This window comes from Symphalangus syndactylus, chromosome 6 (assembly GCF_028878055.3).
Source record: "Symphalangus syndactylus isolate Jambi chromosome 6, NHGRI_mSymSyn1-v2.1_pri, whole genome shotgun sequence".
NCBI lineage: Eukaryota > Metazoa > Chordata > Mammalia > Primates > Hylobatidae > Symphalangus > Symphalangus syndactylus.
Window position 1 is genome coordinate 10399091 of NC_072428.2, and position 20422 is coordinate 10419512.

The 20422-nt window shown below is 62.8% G+C and overlaps 3 protein-coding genes across 20 annotated transcripts in view; 1 reads left to right on the top strand and 2 right to left on the bottom strand.

Annotated features, from left to right (window-relative positions):
* The first annotated feature begins 21 nt into the window (after window positions 1–21).
* Window positions 22–8040, top strand: CHRM4 (cholinergic receptor muscarinic 4). 3 transcript variants are annotated; one of them, XM_063640948.1, is made up of 3 exons: window positions 41–273; window positions 4601–4862; window positions 5229–8040. In XM_063640948.1, exon 3 carries the CDS (start codon window positions 5258–5260, stop codon window positions 6695–6697), a length of 1440 nt encoding a protein of 479 aa, XP_063497018.1. In that variant the 5' UTR covers window positions 41–273; window positions 4601–4862; window positions 5229–5257; the 3' UTR covers window positions 6698–8040. The 3 variants fall into 3 exon arrangements, with proteins under 3 accessions (XP_055137744.1, XP_055137745.1, XP_063497018.1); XM_055281769.2 differs by lacking the exon at window positions 4601–4862 and having other exon boundaries at window positions 22–273; XM_055281770.2 differs by lacking the exon at window positions 4601–4862 and having other exon boundaries at window positions 22–185.
* On the bottom strand, window positions 8016–11121 carry MDK (midkine). Of its 5 annotated transcripts, none has more exons than XM_055281778.2 (5): window positions 10470–11121; window positions 9661–9737; window positions 9333–9500; window positions 9052–9213; window positions 8016–8356 (listed from the first exon to the last, which is right to left on the bottom strand). In XM_055281778.2, the coding sequence occupies exons 2-5, from the start codon at window positions 9734–9736 to the stop codon at window positions 8331–8333; spliced, it is 432 nt and encodes a 143-aa protein (XP_055137753.1). In that variant the 5' UTR covers window position 9737; window positions 10470–11121; the 3' UTR covers window positions 8016–8330. The 5 variants fall into 5 exon arrangements, with proteins under 5 accessions (XP_055137753.1, XP_055137751.1, XP_055137752.1 ...); XM_055281776.2 differs by having other exon boundaries at window positions 10579–10978; XM_055281777.2 differs by lacking the exon at window positions 10470–11121 and adding an exon at window positions 10036–10140.
* An 86-nt stretch (window positions 11122–11207) lies between these two features.
* Window positions 11208–20422, bottom strand: part of DGKZ (diacylglycerol kinase zeta) — a 47506-nt gene continuing 38291 nt past the window's right edge. For 11 of the 12 annotated variants that reach the window (XM_055281720.1, XM_063640862.1, XM_055281721.1 and 8 more), the window contains 25 exons: window positions 20306–20377; window positions 20087–20203; window positions 19915–19986; window positions 19520–19615; window positions 19183–19265; window positions 19016–19076; window positions 18809–18922; window positions 18592–18732; window positions 17522–17600; window positions 17303–17358; window positions 17091–17153; window positions 16918–16991; window positions 16708–16819; window positions 16121–16320; window positions 15801–15901; window positions 15607–15686; window positions 15354–15423; window positions 15187–15227; window positions 14547–14686; window positions 13532–13563; window positions 13261–13304; window positions 12651–12771; window positions 12525–12558; window positions 12193–12292; window positions 11208–11930 (listed from right to left, as the gene is read on the bottom strand). In XM_055281720.1, the coding sequence (XP_055137695.1) occupies window positions 11814–11930; window positions 12193–12292; window positions 12525–12558; window positions 12651–12771; window positions 13261–13304; window positions 13532–13563; window positions 14547–14686; window positions 15187–15227; window positions 15354–15423; window positions 15607–15686; window positions 15801–15901; window positions 16121–16320; window positions 16708–16819; window positions 16918–16991; window positions 17091–17153; window positions 17303–17358; window positions 17522–17600; window positions 18592–18732; window positions 18809–18922; window positions 19016–19076; window positions 19183–19265; window positions 19520–19615; window positions 19915–19986; window positions 20087–20203; window positions 20306–20377 (2220 nt within the window). In that variant the 3' untranslated portion in view covers window positions 11208–11813. Of the gene's footprint in view, window positions 11931–12192; window positions 12308–12524; window positions 12559–12650; window positions 12772–13260; window positions 13305–13531; window positions 13564–14546; window positions 14687–15186; window positions 15228–15353; window positions 15424–15606; window positions 15687–15800; window positions 15902–16120; window positions 16321–16707; window positions 16820–16917; window positions 16992–17090; window positions 17154–17302; window positions 17359–17521; window positions 17601–18591; window positions 18733–18808; window positions 18923–19015; window positions 19077–19182; window positions 19266–19519; window positions 19616–19914; window positions 19987–20086; window positions 20204–20305; window positions 20378–20422 lie in introns of all 12 variants that reach the window. The other variant, XM_055281724.2, reaches the window with a different exon arrangement.

The following is a 20422-nucleotide window of genomic DNA, read 5'->3' on the forward strand; positions in this document are numbered from 1 at the left end:
AAAGTGCGAGCGTGAGCGCGAGTCGGAGCCACAGCGCCGGGAGCTGCGGGCGGAGCAGGGGCCGCCCCTCGACACCCCGTCCCCGCCCCCGGCCCTCGGCCCGGCCGCCCGCCCCGCCGGCCCGCGGGGCCGCGAGTCCGTCCCGCCGTCTGTCTGGCGCGAGGGGAGCTGGGCAGAGGCGGCGGGTAAGTGGCTCCGCGGCGGCGCGGGGGCGGGGGGCTCGCCGGGAAGAGCAGGAAGCAGGTCCCCGGGACGCCCTGAGGCTCCCCAGAGGTGGGTTCGACTGGGACAGGGCGCCAGACCCCCTCCGGGGCGAGCGCGGTGCCGGGAGCGGCAGTGGGCCGGGGCTGGGGGATCCCGCTGGAAGCAAGGCCGGGGGCTCTCGGAGCCTTCTCCAGGTGCGCCCGGGTGCGTCCGTGGGAAGGGGTGGGCATCCAGGATGTCGGGGGCGGGGGACTGCCCGCCCACAGACCCCACGGAGCCAGGGGCAGCCGTCGGGGGTGGGACCCGGCACTCCAGCCCTCCCACTGGCGGCTCTGCAGGGCGCCAGGCGCTGAAGCCCCAAAGAGCCCTTTTCCCGCCGTCTCCCCGCCCTCCCTCTCCCTCCACCCCTTTGCCCCCGCGCTGCCAGCCCACTCCGGCCCCTGGAGTCCTCCATCTACGACCTTGAGCCCCGACGGAAAACACCCCTGCCCTCCCCGACACCCCTCCCCCACTCCGGTACTACCCCCCGTTGCTGCCCAGCCTCCGAGCCGGGGTCCTCTAGCTCCAGGCCCCCTCCTCCGGCCCCGCAACGGAAGTGTTGGGCACAATGTCGGTGCCAAATCTTCGCCTCTCCCTCCCTTGGACTCTGGAGTCTCCTCTCTCGCCCCAGGGACAGATCCAGGGGCCACAGCCTTCCCAGAGCCATGGAGTGAATGCCCAAGAACCGAAGACCTATACCCCAAACCACCCCACGGGCGTGCGGAGCACCCCCTCCGGTCTCGCCCGGGGAAGAGGGGTGTCGAGGACTCGGGAAAGCACAGTGCCCACGCCCAGAGGCTGCAGGAACTGCGTGCTAGGGGCTTGGAGGGAGGGCGGGGCACCCGAGAGCCAGGGCTCCTTCGACCACGGCGGAGACATGGAGGAGCCTCCAGATGGCCTAGGAAAACCCGGCCCTCGAGGCCCGCCCGACCCTACCTGAGAAACTGGGTCCCCACTTTGGTCACAGGGGCTAGACAGTGCCTCTGGGGTAGGGTGCAGGGTGAGGAGAGAAGGAGGAAAAGAGTCTTGCACTCGCCTGACCCCAGCTCCGTCCGGGCCTCCGCCTTGTGGGTGCACTGCCGGTGCCCTCTCGCCGCGAGAATGGGCGGCTTTTGGCAATAACGCCTCTTAGGGGAGTTATTAGAGCTGAGCGTGCCTGGTGTCCCTCAAGCCCGGGTTGGGCGACTCTCGCAGAGGCCCCTCGACAGATGTCAGTCAGAGGCTGGGACTCTGCCACATCTTTAAGGACATGGACACCTCTGGGCACCGGGCTGAGACGGCGTCCCAAAGTTAGGTGGCCCGTCGCACGCAGCCCCTAGTAGTCTGGCTTCCTGTCCCGCACAACCCTTCACCCACAGGCCAGGTACAATCCCTATGCAGGCTCCTGGCCCGACCCTCTCCGCGCTCAGGCGGACAGCTAAGGTCTGGCTGAGTCTCCGGCAGGGGCGTTTGGAATGTGACCGGTCACCCACTCTCGGCCCTGCATTTGCTTGTGCATGCAAGTCCACAGGTGTAGAGGCACCCGAACCGTGTGCATCCTCCCTGCCACAGCACCCTAGGCACGCACACGCATGCACATGCACGTGTCCACACGGCGCGGCATGCTCACGCGCTCTCACGGGCGCACTGGTATCCAGGCGTGGCCGTGCGCACACACACGCACATGCAGACAGCTACTAGCGTCTACTCGCGCTCCCCCGTAGGCACACACAAACAGAACTCGCACTCGCGCTCCCGCCCACACGTTCCTCGCAGGGTGCCGGGTGGAATCCGGGCTCCCTCAACTTTCCCACCCGAGAACCCCGCGCAGAGCCGAGGGCAGCTCTGGGGCGGCGTCCCAAGGGGCCTGGCGAGGGGACCCCACGTCTCTTCCCAGGGAGGCTCTGCCTAAGGGCTCCTCTGGGTTCGCAGTCGCATTGGAGTTGGGGGCGGTGGCCAACGGCGGCCGCACGGTCTAGGTCCGGAGCGGGCACCAGGGACCGACATTGCCATCTAGCGGTGCGCACAGCCCCGGCAGCGGCGGCTCGCTCCCCAGATCCCAGGCGTATCTGGATTCCAGGGAAAGGCGCCAGAGGGGGTCGGAATGTCTGCGGGTGACCCCGAGGTGTCCAAAACGACGACAGCTGGGGCGGGGCGGAGTCGGGGAGACCCTGAGCCTCGCCCTGTCAGCACCTGGCAGCTCCCTCACGCGGGCCAAGAGCAGGACTTAATCACCGGCCATCCTGTGGTCCCGGCTCAGCCCAGCCGCCAGGATCTGGGAGAAGACAAGACATCGCTTGTCTTCTGGGAAAGCTAAGTCGAGAAGCCAGCAGGAATGTGAGGGGACCCTACCCAAGCCTCACCTGGACAGTCCCTCAGTTGTGTGGTTTTCGGGTCGAGGGGAGCGGAGGCAGGAGGTCAACTCTGAGCAGTAGCACCTTGGACTTAAGAAGGAGGTTCCCGGGTTCTTCTCCTGCCCCCACCCCTACTTCCTAACCTGGTGACTTTGGGCCAGTTGATTAACATTATCCTCGTCTGTAAGAGGATATTTACATCTGTAAGATGAGGACACTAATAATACCTGCCTTTTCAGGCTGTTGTAAGGATTAAACCAGATAATCTATATTAAAAGCTCAGAGGGGTTCCTGACGCACAGTTAACACTCAATAAACAAGAGCTATTATGTTTTCACATTCTGCACTTCTAGCCCCGTTTGTTATCATCCTGCTGGCCTGTATCCTGCCCTGGGAGGCTAAAGTGAGTTTCCTTGGGGCTGGCTGACTGATTGCTCCTGCCTGCCCTGTCCCCTCCTGCACGTGAGTGATTGGGGGAGGGCAGCCTCCCGGTGCTGGAGGGGACAGCTCAGAGAGTGACACCTGAGCTTCTATTTCAGAGGCTCTCAGAGCCAAATGGGGTTGTCAGGGACCCCAAGAGAGGGCAGTATCTGGTCTTTGCCCTTGACTCATTGTGTGACCTTGGGGGTGACAACACTTGCTCTCAGCCTCTCCTCCTACGAACCAAAGATTTAGAACAGGAGAACTTGAACTATCAGGCTAGGAGGCTGGGTCTGTATCTGCGATGGTGGAATAAAAGGGCTGGGGTCAGACTTGGGGCGGTTACCCTGGCCCTTGGCCCCAGCCTGCAGTGCATTTTTGTGTTTATGTATAGAGATCGAGTTTAGGTGCTAATCCCTATAGCTGCTGGGGAGGATCTCCCAGGACAGGATCGTCTCTATTCTGCAAATGAGAAAGAGGTGCAGGAAGCGGCAGTGGTTTGTCTCAGGCCACAGAGCCGGAGCCCAGGCTGCAGGTTAGTGCTCCTTCCTCCACAGCCGGCTGCCGCGCCCTCTCTTCCTCTCACACACAGACGCACAGAACTGCGTATCCGACCATGCCTGCTGGGCTGGCGTGGCTGTGATGGGCCCGCGTGCGTCTGTGGAGCGGTGTGTGTGTTGGCGGGTGTGAAGGAGGCTGGGCTGAGCGGCTGCCCTGGCACTCAGAGCTGGCGTGGGCCTCCCTCACATGGAGGGAAGAGGAAGAGGGGGAGGAGAGCTAAGAGGAGCCTGGTGGGAGGGAGGGCAGGCTCAGGGAAGGGCCTGTGGTGGGGACTCCAGCTAGGGCGCCGCCCGGCGTGGGGAGTGGACTGCGGAGGGAAGAGGCAGCCCTGGCAGCCCTTCTCTTCCCTCTGGGACAATCCTTTCACCTCATGGGTCCCCAGTTGGGCCTCAGGGTTCTCTGATAACCTAGTGACCCCTGCACTGCCTCCCTCCCAGCTGCACGCCCTGTGGCTGGAGCTGAGGACTCCTTGAAGGGGACGTGACAGTGGCAGGTACCTCCCGAAGCCCCTTCTGCAGGGACTCTCCTCCTCTCTGGGGTGCCCAGCTCCACGCACCGCCTCTGGTCCCCTGCAAAGCCTTCTGGCTCCCGGAGCTCTTTGGCCTCCCTCAGCCAGAGCCCTTCGTTACGGGACTGCCTTCCTCTCACCACCTCACCCCGCACTTATCCCCACCAGCAACGTAATGCAAGAAGCTGTGAAACCTTGGTCAGGCTTTTAACAGCTCCGTGCCTCAGTTTCCCCATCTGTAAGTAGTAGAGAAAAAATGGTATCTACCTCATAGGTTTGTTGTGAGGATGAAATGAGTTAACACTATAAAAAGTGTTGCCAGCATGGTGGCGCCTGGAGTCCAGCTATTCAGGAGGTGGGAGGATGGCTTGAGCTCGTGAGTTCTAGACCAGCCTGGACAACATACCAAGACCCTGTCTCTACAAATAAATTGATAAACAAATAGACACTTTTTTTAAGTGTCAAAAGTGCTTGGCACTTAGTAGACCATCAGTCTTAGGTGCTCATACTACCCCTCTTATTGCCTTTGTCCCAGTGCCTTCTACAGGGGTTGGAGAGCAGGTGTTAGGAAATGACCGAGCGGGTAAATGGATGAACAGAACACCTCTCCCCAGAGCCCACATGCCGCTGGGACCACTCTCCTCCTCCTCTTGCTTCCCTGAGCTCCTCCAGCACCGGCCTCTGTCCAGGCCTTGCGCTGCCTCCAGGCCCTTGCTGTGGCTACTGCCCCTGGCAGGGCCACTCTCCACAGCTCCTCCTGTGGCTGGCTCCTCATCACCCAGAGGATCACCCAGAAGGTGGGTGAGGGCTTCCCTGATCACCTAGCAAGGAGTCATGCCTGTCCTGCCTTCTGACTCACTCTCTCGTCACCCTGCCTTTTTTTTTCTTTTGTGGCTCACGTGTTTGCATGTCTCCCCCCCATGAGGCAGGGGGCCATGTATGTCTTATTCACTTCTGTAGCCACAGCACCCTGAGCAATGCTTGGCACATAGTAGGTGCTCAGTTAATGTTGAATGAATGGGCAAATGCGGGATGGCGGGACAGAGTTCTCTCGAGACATTCTGCCAGAGAATGTCCCTCTGTCACCTTGACCCCAGTGTACCTCCAGATGACTCCCCCATTCCCTTCTGTAGTTCATGCTTTTCTCTCCCCTTCCTCCCCAGACGTGGCCTACCCACCCCTGGCAACCAACATGGCTAACTTCACACCTGTCAATGGCAGCTCGGGCAATCAGTCCGTGCGCCTGGTCACGTCATCATCTCACAATCGCTATGAGACGGTGGAAATGGTCTTCATTGCCACAGTGACAGGCTCCCTGAGCCTGGTGACTGTCGTGGGCAACATCCTGGTGATGCTGTCCATCAAGGTCAACAGGCAGCTGCAGACAGTCAACAACTACTTCCTCTTCAGCCTGGCGTGTGCCGATCTCATCATAGGCGCCTTCTCCATGAACCTTTACACCGTGTACATCATCAAGGGCTACTGGCCCCTGGGCGCCGTGGTCTGCGACCTGTGGCTGGCCCTGGACTACGTGGTGAGCAACGCCTCTGTCATGAACCTTCTCATCATCAGCTTTGACCGCTACTTCTGCGTCACCAAGCCCCTCACCTACCCTGCCCGGCGCACCACCAAGATGGCAGGCCTCATGATTGCTGCCGCCTGGGTACTGTCCTTCGTGCTCTGGGCACCTGCCATCTTGTTCTGGCAGTTTGTGGTGGGCAAGCGGACGGTGCCCGACAACCAGTGCTTCATCCAGTTCCTGTCCAACCCAGCAGTGACCTTTGGCACAGCCATTGCTGCCTTCTACCTGCCTGTGGTCATCATGACGGTGCTGTACATCCACATCTCCCTGGCCAGTCGCAGCCGAGTCCACAAGCACCGGCCCGAGGGCCCGAAGGAGAAGAAAGCCAAGACGCTGGCCTTCCTCAAGAGCCCACTAATGAAGCAGAGCATCAAGAAGCCCCCGCCCGGGGAGGCCGCCCGGGAGGAGCTGCGCAATGGCAAGCTGGAGGAGGCCCCCCCGCCGGCGCTGCCACCGCCGCCGCGCCCCGTGGCTGATAAGGACACTTCCAATGAGTCCAGCTCAGGCAGTGCCACCCAGAACACCAAGGAACGCCCAGCCACAGAGCTGTCCACCACAGAGACCACCACGCCCGCCATGCCCGCCCCTCCCCTGCAGCCGCGGGCCCTCCACCCAGCCTCCAAATGGTCCAAGATCCAGATTGTGACGAAGCAGACAGGCAATGAGTGTGTAACAGCCATTGAGATTGTGCCTGCCACGCCGGCTGGCATGCGCCCTGCGGCCAACGTCGCCCGCAAGTTCGCCAGCATCGCTCGCAACCAGGTGCGCAAGAAGCGGCAGATGGCGGCCCGGGAGCGCAAAGTGACACGAACGATCTTTGCCATCCTGCTAGCCTTCATCCTCACCTGGACGCCCTACAACGTCATGGTCCTGGTGAACACCTTCTGCCAGAGCTGCATCCCTGACACGGTGTGGTCCATCGGCTACTGGCTCTGCTACGTCAACAGCACCATCAACCCTGCCTGCTACGCTCTGTGCAACGCCACCTTTAAAAAGACCTTCCGGCACCTGCTGCTGTGCCAGTATCGGAACATCGGCACTGCCAGGTAGGCAGGCAGGAGTGCCCTAGGAGGTGCTGGTGTTGCGTGCGTGTGCTGGGGGACCACACAGCTCACCTGCTGTGGGGAAGAGTTGCAGGCACCATTCTGTGTTGATGTTTGCTGAGGAGGAAGCTCAGAAGAGGCTCTGTGGCTGCATTCAGAGACCAGATCTCTGCTCGGGCTGAGGAGGCTCACCCCAGGGAGTGTCTGAACTGGGGCCGCCTGGCCCACCTCTGTGGCCCTGCTTCAGCGAGCTGCAGGGCAATGGCCTGGGTGGGCACCTGCCCCACTGTGACCAACCATCAGCAGTGCTGGAAGAATGGACATCTGGACAGGGGCTGAAGCCCAGGGCCCCCTCAGGAAGAACAAAGGGGCCGGTGCTTGGAAAAGGAGGCTTGGGAAGGGAGTAGAAGGGTGGGGTCCCCCATTCTGCTGTAATCGGTGCTTTCTGCCCCCCTGCACCCCGCATGTAGGCTCAGCCCCCTCTCCCCAAATCCCACTCCAGGGGCAGAAATCTCCTCTGGCTGCAGCTACTTAGCCAGGTTCTGGGTGGGTATGATGGAGGCCAGGTCCCCCCAACCCCAGCAGCACTGCCCTTGTCACATTAAGATGGGGCAGCTGGGAGGTCAGGGGTTCTCTCTCAGGAACTGAGGTCTGGCCTCCTGCGATCCCAGGCTGAGCCGTGAGTGGTCCATTTATTCAGAAGACAGCTTCCTGCGGCCCCGGCCTTAGAAGGCTGTCCCAGGTCACACATCGAGTCAGGGTGAGGCTGTGGTGGGCGGCATTCCCATCTGCCCTCTTCAAACCTCTCACCCCTTGGCTTCTGCAGGGTTGAGGCCTGGGTCACACAGGTACGAGGAAAGGGGTCAGCCTGGTGGCTCACTCAGGTTTCCGTGACAGTGGGAAGGGGGGAGGTGGGCAGTGAGGTAGGCACGCAGTCCCCGCATCTGCTCTCCCCCATAGGTAGAACCTTCCTGATTGGCTGTGGGTTGTATCAAAAGATCTTTGACTGGGTGGGGCTGAGATAGATGTGGTGGTTCCAGTGAGTCAGCCAGGTTCCCTTCCCCAGCCCTGGTCCCTGGGGGAGATGAGGACCGACAGGCTTAGGCGACTTGATGGAGGGCACCCTTTCAGGGGCCCTGGAAGGAATGTCTGTAATTGTTCTGCTTTTTCCATGAGCTCTGGAGAGCACCCACCACCAAGCCCCCAAGCCCTCTGAAACCCACCAGTCCCTACAGCCTGGTCTTTCTCCCCACCTTCCCACTCCCAAACACGTTTCCACAGCAAACTCCTTGGGAAGGGGCTTTTATATATTAAAAAAGAAAAGCTTTTATTGGGGGGGGAAAAAAGTCAGTTTATTTGATGTGTTTCTTAGTAATGGAATTGTGGGGAAGAACAAAAGCGGGCTCTGGGACTCACATTGCTTTGGGGGAGGCTCAAGCTTCCCAGAATCCCTTGTCCCTCCCCACTTTGGGCACTTAGGGGTGGGGCTGGGGAGTGAGAGGAACAAGGCAGGGCATGATTGATTAAAGCTAACAAGCAGACAGAAGGCACTGGTGGGTCATATCTCGGGCCTGGGAGAGGGAGGGCGTGGGCCAGGCCCCATGTGGCACCAGGGGCTCCTTGGCATCCAGGCTTGGCATCTAGTCCTTTCCCTTCCCTTTCTTGGCTGTAAAACAAGAAAGAAATATTAATACCATATCAGCAGTTAGGCCGACCCATTGCAGACCGCCGGCTCCACAAACACCCAGGCATCACGGAAGGAGAAGATTCTGCCCCCTAGTGGTTTCCAATCAGCTGACCCGGAAGCAAGGGATGAGGCAGCTATTGTGATGTGGACATCGGACACCCCCAGCTTCCTATTTCCACTTGGGATCAGAAAACCTTCAAGTTTCCAGTGCTGGTCCAGGACAGCCTCAGCCTCCTCACCTGAGAAGCGGGCAGATTCACCCCTGCCCTGTTGGCCTCGCTGGGCTGAGTCAGGAGTGAGCTGAGAGGCCCAGGGTGGGCCTTGACCTCCTCCCAAGACTAGAAAGGGCAGAGCTGACCAAATGCTGCCAGTGGCTGGAGAACTGGCAAAGGCAAGCCATTCCAGGACACTCTCCCTGGGTCCTGAGCCGGATGCTCCAATGGAGTGGTTGGAGTGGTCCCTATTTGGGCCAGGGAGGATTTCTGTCCCCAGCATCACCTGCGGCCTCTCTTGTAGTGCCCATCTCAGACTTTTCCAGGCAGGGAAGCCAAGTGAGGCGATGTCAGGAAGCCACTGGCCAGGACTCAAAACTCAAGGTTTAACTTGGAATGGTCCCCTCACAGGCGGGGGGGCAGCCCCCTGCGACAGCCCCACCCCCTTCTCCTTTCCCTGACCTTTGGCCTTTGCTTTGGTCTTGGGGGTGCAGGGCTTGGTGACGCGGATGGTCTCCTGGCACTGAGCATTGTAGCGCGCCTTCTTCAGGGTGCCTTGGCGGACTTTGGTGCCTGTGCCCCCATCACACGCACCCCAGTTCTCAAACTTGTACTTGCAGTCGGCTGGCGAGAGAGCGGCCCAGGTCAGCGCTGCGCGGCCCGCGGCCCCCCTCCAAGGGTCTGCCCAGGCTTCGGCGAGGCTGTGCCCCCCTCTCCTGCCCTCCGCCTGCGCCCCGCCTCACCTCCAAACTCCTTCTTCCAGTTGCAGGGCACCCTGCACCGGATGCGCTGGGTCTGGGCCCCGCAGGTGCCCTCGCGGAAACCCAGGCCGCAATCCTTGCTGCTGGGGGTGCAGGGCCCCCAGGCCCACTCAGCGCACTCGCTCCCCGGGCCGCCCTTCTTCACCTTATCTACAACGCGCGAGGAACAGAGTTCAGGACGGGGGCACGGGGAGACTCCCTCGGGGGCCGCCTTCCTGGGGTTCCAGGCTAGGAACCCAGGCGGCCCAGCCCAGAGGTGGCGGGGCCTCGCCTGCCCGTCCCCAGCCCTCCTTCGATCATCCCCCATCACCTTTCTTTTTGGCCACCGCGGAGGTGAGCGCCAGCAGGGCGAGGAGGGTGAGGAGGAGGAAGCCTCGGTGCTGCATCCTGCGGGGAGAGTGCGTGTCTGAGTCCCTGGCCCGTCCCCTTCCCCACCGGGGGCCGCGTGCAGGGCCCTCCCACCCCCGCGTGCTCCACTTTCCAGGCCTCAAGTCGGGCTGCTAGGGTGGCGGCGGTGGGAAGACTTGGGGCGGCCCCTCGCCGCTAGCCCGGACGCACCGCCAAGAGGCGACTCCCCGGGGGACGCCTCGAGCCCAGGACGCAGCTCAGACCCCCACCCTCGCCTCCAGCCCCCAGCCCCCAGATCGGCCGCGGCCGGGCGGACCAGGGGCCGCCGCGCGCTCACTCGCTCGCTGCCCGCGCTGCTTCGCTCCCTCCCGCGCCGGGCCCGTCCCGCTCCGGCCTCCGCGGCCCCTTTTGTCTCCAGAACCGGTCTGAGCCGGTCACATGGGCCCCCGCCCCCTCTCCCCACCCCCCCCCCCAGGGAAGGACCCGCCCCGCCCCCTCCCCTCAAACCCGCACCGCCCCCGACCCCGGCGTCCCCGCCCCCGCTCCAGCCCGCGCCCCCCGCGCTTCTACTCCGGCGTCCGTGTTCCCGGCCCCGCGCCCTCGCCTCTCCCTGCCGGTGCCCTCTGCGCTGCGACGGCGGCCTCTCCTGGCCCCGTCTTCCGAGCGGTGGTCTCCCGACCCCGGGCCCCGTCCCGCCCGCGCACACCGGCCCCCGGCCCACTCCCTGCGCCGCCGCCCGCTGCCCCCATCCCGGGTCGTCCCCTGCCGTACGCCAGGGCCCGGGCCGTTCTCAGGCCCCGGCTTCTCTTGCTTGCCGCGGAGCCCCGGCGCCTGTATAACTCGCCGGGCCCGCTCCCCTCCACGGCCGGCCGCGGCCCACCTGGGGCCGTTTCCGCGGATGGGCAGGGAGGCGCTCTGCTGTGCTGGAGGGAGTCTGGGACCCGGTCCCCCAGAGAAAGCCACGCGTGCGGTCGCCCAGTGCCTTTCCGGGAGCACAGGCTTGAGGGACTGCGAGTGGGGGTCCTGGGGGAGGAGCCCGCAGGCCTGGATTTGGTGAAACTTGGCGCTGACAGGAGCCGTCTGAGAAGTTCCAGACCCGGCCACAGCGGCGGCTGCAAGTGCCCACCCCCTCTGACCCTGGGCCTGTGGCATTGCCTCGCCCGGTTCCCCCAAACTGGGAGAGCCCCCGAGGCCTGGGGGAGGGGCTTGCTCAAGGCCACAGGGCAAATGGGCCACAGAACCCGGGCTCGCCCCCGCCCCACCCCTCTTTCACTTTCATTGTTGTTCTCCGCGGGAAGCGGGAAGCCGGGGGGATCGGCCCCGCCCCCGGCCCCGACGAGCGCGGCCGCCGGGCAGAGGTCAGGAACCGGGCAGGCCTTGGGGCCAACCACCAAACGGGAGCCGGGGCGCCAGGAAGGTGCTGTCGACGGCGTTCAGTCCCGCACCCCGAGGACAACCCCGCAGCCCCCGCTGCTTGTTAGACCTTCCCCGCAAAAGAAGAAAAGCAGAAAAGAAAAAAAATCCACTTTACTGAGTCACACCCAGCTGTAAACATGTCACCGTGAGAGTCCCGCCTCCCTCCCCCGGGCCGCACAGTCCGCGATGACATGACGGGGGAGCGGGGAGGGTCGCCGGAGCGGGTGCCAAGCAAGGCAGGGCGGGCAAGTGCAGCAGGCGCTGAATTTCCGGGAGGAAGCCCGGGGGGAGGTGGGGTGGGGCAGGAGCGGGGGCTGGGGGCCCGGCCGAAGACCAGGGGGCCCAGGAAGCCTCTTTCCGAAGGCCTCCCCCTCTCCAGCCCCTCCACTCCTGGGAGGGCATCTGCTGCGGCCAGGGAGCGCCCTGCGCCAGAACCCCCCCCCAGGCATATCCAACCCAGCCGTGTCCTGTTCCCTGTGAGCCTCCGGGTCCGGCGGGGGCCTCAGGGGGACAGGTGAGGCCCCCAGCTCCTGAGTCCAGCCCTAGGTCTGGGCGGCTCCTTAGGGGGCGGCACGGGGCTCTTTCCCTGGGGCCTAGGTCCCCCCGTGGCCGTCCCACTGGAATGTGGCAGTGAGGTGGGCAAGAAGGGCGCTCGTCCCCTGGCCATGCGGCCAGGGCCTGCTGCCCGTGGGCGGCCCGCTACACAGCCGTCTCCTGGTCCTCCCGCTGGATCATCTGGTAGTGCTGCCGGTTCTCCAGGTAGGCGGCCAGCTCGGTGTCCTGAGCCTTCTCAGCCCGCTGCCGGGGAGTGTCGCCCTGGAGGAGGGCAGAGCTGCGATCAGCAGGGGCCAGAGGCAGGCCTAACCCCTCGCAGGCTGAGAGGCAGGGGCTCTACCTCCCTGTGGCCTGGTCAGGGAGGGAGGCCTCTCTGCCCACCAGCTCCTCCCCTGCTGGCTCAGGTTTCCCAGGGTCTGGACTGTGTCTTCCCAGGGACAGTCCCCAGCCCCAGCTCCCCTCTATGACCTTGGGAAAGGTTTGGTTGGTGCCCTCGTGGGCTCCCTGCCTGCCGTCTGCTCACCTGCTGGTCTGTCTTCATGAGCGAGGCCCCGGCCTCCACGATGTAGTGGCAGATGGTGCGCTGCCCCAGGGCCGCTGCCTGGTGCAAACAGGTCTCCCCGCTGGGGGAGCAGGGGATAGCTGTGTACCCCATCCCATCCCTTGATCCACCCATCTGTCTCCCAAGGGCCATCAGAAAGGGCAGGAAGTTCGGGGCTCTGGGGCAATAGGGGTGGCCCAGGGGATGACAGATGTGGCCAGGAAGTTTATGGGCTCTGACCTGACAAAATGGGAAGGGTGGGGAAAAGGGTGGTTTCCGGGGTGACCGAGGTTCTGCACTGCCCAGATACTCACTTTTCCTCCACCGCATCAAGGATTTCTGGGGGCGCTGGAGAAGGGGAGAGGGTGATCAGAGAGGCCTGGCAGCCCCTCCTCCTCCCACCTTGGCACCCAGGCCCTGGGCTCCACTGCCCGCCTCACCGTGGTCCAGCAGGTAGCGGACCACATCCTTGCTGCCAGCGCTGACTGCGTGGTGCAGGAGCGTGCGGCTCTGCTCGTCTCGGTGCATGAGGTTGCCCCCAGCTTGGTGCAGCTCCTGGAGCTGAGGGCAGGAGGCATGGCAGGGCTGGACCTCCTGGGGCCACCCCTCCTTCCCCGAGCTCACACGCTGGCCCACAGCCGGGTACACCAGCACAGGCCTGAAATGAGTGCGCTCACACATCTTACTCCCGAGTTGCCTCTGTGGGTCTCTCCGGAGCACCAGAGGAGGGGCCTCTCACCCCACAGCCCGTGGGCTATCTGGCAGCACTGGTGACCAAACCCTGGAGCAGTGCTTCCTCTCACCTGCTCCTTTCTAAGCAACAGGGACAGGTGGACTGAGCTAGGAAGCCCCTACTAGGAGCCATCTATTGTGGCCTAGACAGAGATAACGGCAAAGTGGAATGGGACAATCACTGGAGATCCCACAGAGGGCCAGATGATGACAGATGACAGCACCTGAGCAGGTCAGCTCTTGGCCCAACCCAGAGGCCTTCCTCCCCAGGGCCCGAGGGAGCTGCTGGGGGAAGGAACTGGAGCCTGGAGCTAGTACCTTGCAGAAGTCGTTCCTCTTGGCAGCCTCAATCAGCTCTTCACCTGCGTGGAATACCTGCCCGTAACTCTGCAGTCAGAGGTCTGGGCTTGGGTTGGTGCCTCAGTGGACAGGACTGTGCCGGCCGGGCGTGTGTGCCCAGGGCTCGGTTGGTGCGTGAAGCTCAAAGGCTGTGTTTGTGTAAGGCTGTGTCTGGGCCCTATCCCCACCCCACTGAGCCTCCTGCCCCCAACCAGGCAGAAAGGAGGGGCCCCAGAGGGAGAGGCCTCACCTTGAGGGGGTGCAGCATCCCCTTGCAGTGACCTGCAACAGAGCATGATGTGCTGTGACCGGCTATGGCACAGGCCAGCTGGTCGCCCTCCCCAGCCCCAACTGGGGGCATCTTCATCCTTTCAACAGTTTATTGAGTGCCTGCTACACACCAAGCACTATTCCAGGTACTGGGGATACAGCAGGGAAACGAGACAGAGGAAGGCCTTGCCCTCATGGAGCTTACATTCTAGTTCAGGTACGCAAACAAGTCAAATAAATAAGGAGTTCTGAGAGCGGAGGTGCTCTGAAGAATTCAGAACAGGTGGTGTGGCACTCCTGCAGAGGGGGTCCTGGGAGTAACCTCTCCAAGGAGGAAACAGCCAAGCTGAGATTCGAATGGGATGGGGGTGGGGGAGCTCCGGAAAGATGGGGGAAGAGTTGGAGGCAGCGATGACAGAAGTCCAGTGGTGGCAAACACCTGACGCCTCAAAGAACTAAGAGAAGAGAGTGGGGCAGGACGGTGGAGGTGAACTCAGGGAGGGGGCTGGGAGCCCAGTGCAATGACGGGGGGCCTGGGGAGAATCCACGTCCAAAGGGTTGCTGAGAAAGAAGCTTCTAGGTTGGGGAGTGGCCTGGTATGCTCTGCATTTTTAGTTGACCGTGGTATGAAGATGGGGGTGCGAGGGCACGAATGGCCACAGGGATACAAGAGCTGGGGGCCAGGGCGTGGCAGCCAGGAAGGGCTGGTGGCAGTAGGGGTGGAGAGGAGTGCTCAGGTGGTGGGGCGGGGGGCTGCCAGGACTGGTTGAAGGATGAGGTCCAGAGGAGGGAGAAGTCAGGGAGGGAACCCGGGTGGACGTGAGGCCGCTTCCCCAGGGAACCGCAGGGCTGAAGGCCGTCAGGTGGGCTTTGGCCAGGTTCGGGTTGACACCATTTAGTTAACTGGTGGAGGGGCTGGAAGCAGGGATTCAGAAGTCATCGGCTTACAGGTGGGGTGAAAGCCAGGGGCTGGAGGGACGGGACACAGGACTCACCGGGGCGTGGGTGAGCAGGGTGAGGTGGGGAGAGGGGAAGTGGGGGTTGGGAGGTCAGGCCGGGCCGATGCCCCCAGCAGCTCAGGGTCCAGGATATAAATCTCATCCTGTGCGATCTCAGTCACATAGTTGAGGTGCTCCTGTGGGGGGAGGTCAGGGCGGGAGGTCAGGGCACCTGACGGTGGGGGCCGAGGGGCAGCAAGGCTGGTAGGGCTTGGAGAAGCCTGTCATAGGCACAAACACCGAAAGGAGATGGCCAGGCCCTGCTGTCCCTCTCCCACTCCTGCCCATTCCTGACGCCTCCTCCGACTGCCCAGACTTTACCAGGTGAGCTGGCGCCTGGCCAGAGTGCCTTTGCTTCTGTGTCTCCCTGGATGGCTCTGGGCCACCAGGCCCTCCTACCCCCCCCAGCAAGCCTTTGGTAGGTACCCGGCTGCCTTTCCGGCTGGCACCACCCTATACTCTCCAGTGTGGAGGGCAGGGCCACGCCCTGTCCGTGCACACAGACAAGTGTAAAAGCCCTCAGGGGCATGAGGACAGAGGTGAGCCCATTGGGGGAGCTAACAGGGAAGGCGTCCCAGGAGAGGCAACCCTGGGGCCCGGAAGCAGCTGTGGCTGGAGCCAGCCTGCAATTGCTCACCTGGGCTCGGTCGATCCTGTAGAAGCGGCTGGCAGTGGTGGCTGTGGGAGAGAGGGCAGCTGAGGATCAGGGAGTGTCATGTCCAGGCCCAGGTCCTCTGCTGCCCCCACCTGGGATCCCCTAGGGAGGGAACAGGAAACAGCCTGGCACCCTGGGAATAGACTCACCATCCAGGAAGCACCACTTGGGGGACAGTTTCTGGCATGTTGGGGACTTGGCTCCAGCACCATCGGGCTCCTGTTGAGAGAAGCAAAGGCCAGGCTGGGATAGAGTGGGGGCCAGGGAGGGAAGGGAACTTGAAGTAGGGGCAACCAGCACAGAGGAGGCTCCACAGGGCAAGCTGGCTGCGGGAGGAAGAGGCCTGGCCTCACTTCCCGCCACCCTCTCGGTGGGCAGCTGGGGAAGCCCCCCACCCCTTACCTGCTGGAGTCTCTCGATGTGGGCACGGCAGAGCTCTAGGTCACTGTCTCCTGGGACTACCACAGTGCCCAGCGGCACGGCTGGAGAACAGAGCACCTGTCAGCAGCTGGCTGCACCCCACAGCCCTGCCCAAGGGGGCCCCGGCTGCCTCAGCCCCTCCTGGCCACCCTGCCAGGCCGCCCCACGGCACTCACAGGCCTCCTTGAGCTGCTGCTTGTCGTAGTGCAGGGCCTCGTAGTCGTGCATGCTGACGCGACTCACCTGGATGCGCAGCTGTTCGGGCACCGGCTGCTGGCTGTCGGGCAGGGCCGGCAAGTGAGGGCTCAGCAAGGGCCCTGCCTCGGTGCCACCCTCAGCCTGGCACCAAACCACGTGCCGAGAGAAGGTCCCGCCCCACTCCCAACACCCCTGGGGCAGAGGGACAGTCAGCCCCTTTTACAGATGGGGAAGTCAAGGCCCAGAGAGGGCAGGGTCTGGCCTTGGCACCCAGGGCACGTGGCAGGGTGGGACGTACTCGCTGTGCAGGGGGGCGGCGCTCCGCCGCTTGGCCTTCTGCACCATGGTGGCCTGGTTGCGCAGGGCGATGCGGATGCGTGAGGCTGCAAGCTTGCAGGGCTCGCCATCCACCTGCACTGGGATGGCCTTGGATGTGGTGAGCACCACCTCACGACACTGTGTCAGCCGCTCGCCGTGCCCGCCCACCTGCAGCGCGGCCTGTGGGCACAGGAAGCTCGGGTCAGATGGCACCAGGGCTGGGGGCAGGGGGGTCCCAGACTCTGCTCCTTCTGAAGCAGAAACTCTAGCCAGAGAACAAAGGTGAAAGTGACCCCTGGCCAGAGAGCAGAGGGGAGGCCGAGACCCCTGGTGGGAAAGGGAGGGGACAGAGGCAATGAGGGTGACTCCCCAGTCAGAGTGGGGAGTGAAGGTATCCCGAGGCATAGCGAGGAGAGGGGGTAGGTGCCGCTCTCAAGCCAGAGGAATGAGACAAAGAAGGGAGGTGAGGGTGAACTAGGCCGCCATGGCCCATGGAGGTGAGTATGGGTGACCCCTTCCCATCTTTGGGCTGTGCTCCCAGGCACCGTGGGCCCAGCACCCACTCACCAAGGACGTCATGGTGAAGCCAATGACCTCGAGGTAGCCGTCGTCGTGCCGCTGGGGCTCAAAGTCGTGGTGCTCCCCAGGGTGGCCCCAGGGCATGGTGCCCGCACAGTACCTGCATGGGGGGGCGATGACATGGGCCTCAAAACACAGTCTCTGCAGGACAAGGACAGCAGGGCCCACCCCCCACAGCCCCGGGAGCCCCCTCCTCACCTGGGGATGTTCAGGAAAACAACACACTGGGGTTTCAGGTCCTGGATCTTGGGAGTCAAGTCCGTTCCATCACACTGGAGGCGGGCGGGGTGGGTGTTGAGGTGCATGTGCCAGGTGGCCTCCGCCTCCCTCCCTTCCGGCCCGCCCACCCACGGCAGCCTGGCCCCGCTCACCACCACTCGGATGTGCTTGGCCAGGTCCTTGGAGCTGCCCATCAGGAAGTCGGAGAAAGCTGTCTGTGGGAGACAGAGGGCGTCACCATCTGCTGACAGAGATCTTTCCTCACCAGCACCCGGCAGGGCTCCTGGGGCCTGGTGGACACAGGTGGGCTGGGGCACGGGTGGTAGAAGAGGTGGGCACAGGCGGGGGTGCAGACTCCACTCACCCCGGCGTAGAACATCTTATTCCGAAAGCGGCTGTTGAATTTCTCTGGGTTGGCCTCTGGGTGGAGACAAGCAGTGGGGGCCAGTGAGTCACCCCAGCCTGCCCAGGGGGGGTTGGGGGAGGGCTGGGATGGATGCCTTCACTGGCGGGAGCAGGGTCTGACCCTCCTGGGGACACTCCTGCGCCCACCCTGCCCTGGCCTCAGTGGGAGGCTGCCAACCTCGAGACTCGTGGAACTCCAGGGTGACGTGGGCGTCAAAGCCCAGGCTGAAGTAGTTGTTGAAGACATCCAGGGGCAACTGGAAAAAGGTCAAGGGATCAAAATGAGGGCTGGGCCTCACAGATGTCCTCTCGCTCCAGGGGCCTCGTGTGGCCGAGCCAGCTCAGCCCATCTGTTCACAGGCTTTCCCTGGTCAGCGGCGTCTGCTGGGGCTCAGCCCAGCTCACCCGCCGTCAGGCGCAGCCCTGCTCTGCCTGGTGGCCCCTGGGGGATTTCCCTGCGTGCCTGTCAGCTCCCCTAACACTTCTTCCTGACATGCCATGTGGAGCACGACAGCGGGGCTTGGTTTTGCTCACTGCTTAGAGCAGTGCCTGGCAGGTAGCAGGCGCTCAGCGCGTGTCTGTGGAATAAAGCAGCATCTTCTGACCAGGCGTGGTGGCTCACGCCTGTAACCCCAGTGCTTTGGGAGGCCGAGGCAGATGGATCACCTGAGGTCACGAGTTCAAAACCAGCCTGACCAACATGGTGAGACCCCCATCTCTACTAAAAATACAAAAATTAGCCAGGTGTGGTGGTGGGTGCCTGTAGTCCCAGCTACTCAGGAGGCTGAGGCAGGAGAATAGCTTGAGCCCAGGAGGCAGAGGTTGCAGTGAGCCAAGACTGTGCCACTGTACTCTAGCCTGGGTGACAGTGAGACTCTGTCTCAATAAAAAAAAAAAAAAAAAAGCAAACAGAAAAACAAAAATTAGCCAGGTGTGGTGGCACCTGCCTATAATCCCAGCTACTCAGGAGGCTGAGGCAGGAGAATCGCTTGAACCTGGGAGGCGGAGGTTGCAGTGAGCTGAGATCGCGCCACTGCGCTCCAGCCTGGTGGCAGACTGAGACTCAGTCTCAAAAAAAACAAAAACAGAAAAAACAGCATCTTGTGAGGCAAGTACTATTATTCCCATTGTACAAGGAAGAAATGGAAGTTGGGGAAATGAAGAGACACGCCCAAGAACCAGCAAGTGGAAAAGTGGGATCCAGTCCCCAGCTGCCCGCCCTGCCCCGCCCCACCCTGGCCAACTTACCCGGTCGGTGGCGCCTTCATCTCGGTCCTCAGGCCCTGCCTCAGGGTTGGGCTCAGCGTGGAGGTCCCAGCGGTCCAGCTGTACCACGTTCCCCTCCTCCACGTGGGAGAGGATCTTGGACACAGGCTCATCTGTGTAGCCCTGGGGGAGCAGGCAGGGACTGAGCCCTCTGTGGCTGGAGAGGCCCCAGCTGCACCCCCCTCCTATGGGTGCTTACCCCACCCCAGTTGAGGGTTCGGGCCAAGTCGTTGCCAGTACCCAGGGGCAGGATGGCAACAGGGGGTGGCGGCTTCAGGCGTAGCTGGTCCAGGGTGGAGAGGATCCAGCCCACCTGGGGGAGGGAGAACAGAGGCAAGTCAGGCCCACAGGGACCCCGGCTTCAGGCCCAGCCCTGGTGCTCGGCTGGCCCATGCGGGGAGCTCACCGTGCCGTCGCCCCCGCACGCCAGGATCCGCAGGTTGTGCACTTTGCGGTACATCTCCAGCCTGGGCTCATGGGAAGATGGCAGTGGGGTCAGGGGATGTGTGCTGTACCCCAGGAGTGAGGCAAGTTCCCCCCCATGTCCCCCACAAAACCTTGGCAAGTACTTACGCCTCCTTGGGCCCTCCCTGGCTCAGGTCAAAGACTTGTCGGGGATTGAGATACCAGAGGAAAGACTGGATGATCTTTGCACCCTGGATGGGATAGGGGAGCCGAGAGACAGGCAGTGGTGGGATGAAGTGGGAGAAGCAGAGGGAGAGGGGTGTGACTATGGGAACCAGGGCCAATAAGGGGTGAGGGGTGGAGAAAGGACAGGATTTTCTCAGGATCCCTGGGAAAGAGGGATTGGAGTAGAAGCTAGAAACGGGCTCTGGGAATAGCTGCTGGCAGACGGGCTGGACCCCAACCCCTGCCCGAGCCCTCAGCTGAGAGGCAAGGCCGTGTTTACCTGGTTGCCCCCACTCTTGGGGTTCACAAACACCAGCAGGGGCTTCATGAGGGGGGAGGGGGTGGGCCTGATGATGAAGGGTCTCCAGCGGCCCTCCTGGGAGACAAGGTGAGAGGCTGTAAGCTCCTTCCTGTCCAGGACACCTTACCATCATCCTTAGCAGGCCCCCTGGGTGACTTTGTCCCCCCTTTGTACCCTCATGTACCATCTCTGGGCCAGATCTTACCAGGCCACAGAGCAGAAACTGGCATCTAATCCTGCCTTCCTCAGAGGCCCCAGAGCCCACACAGACCCCCACCAGCTGGCAGCATTAGCTGGGAGTGGAAGTTCTGTACCCTGAGCAACAGACCCCTCTCTCCTGCTCCCCTGCAGCCTCTGCCCAGCCCAGGGCTGACCTCAGGCCCTTTCTTGCTGGACTTCCTCTTGAAGGATGCCCTCTTCTTCTTCTTGCTTGCTTTCAGAGTATTCTGCAAGGGAAGCAGGGGCGTTGGTGACAAGGTGGGCAGGCTGGGGTAGCTGGCAGACCCCAAGTGCGTAGGGGGCATCAAGAATGCAGGCAGTACTCACCTGGGGCCTCCGGGCGCGGAGGATCCAGGTGGGCGGGATGACCACGGCTGCGTGGACCCCCAGCGAGCACGGCTCCTCGATCTGCTGCAGCATGAAGCAGGACACCTTGCTGTGGTACTGAGGAGAGCGAGGGGCCGGGCTCAGCGGGACCGTGTTCAGACTCGGGGACCCAAACCCAGCAGTGCAGGGCCTGGCCCTGGGGGCGGGGGCAGCACTCACTGCCTGCTTGCACCACGAGCAGCTGATGGCCACAATCTCCTTGCTGTGGAAGGTGAACTTCTGCTGGAATCCCTGAGGGTAGACAGGATGGATGGGCACCAGGGCAGGCCTGGAGCA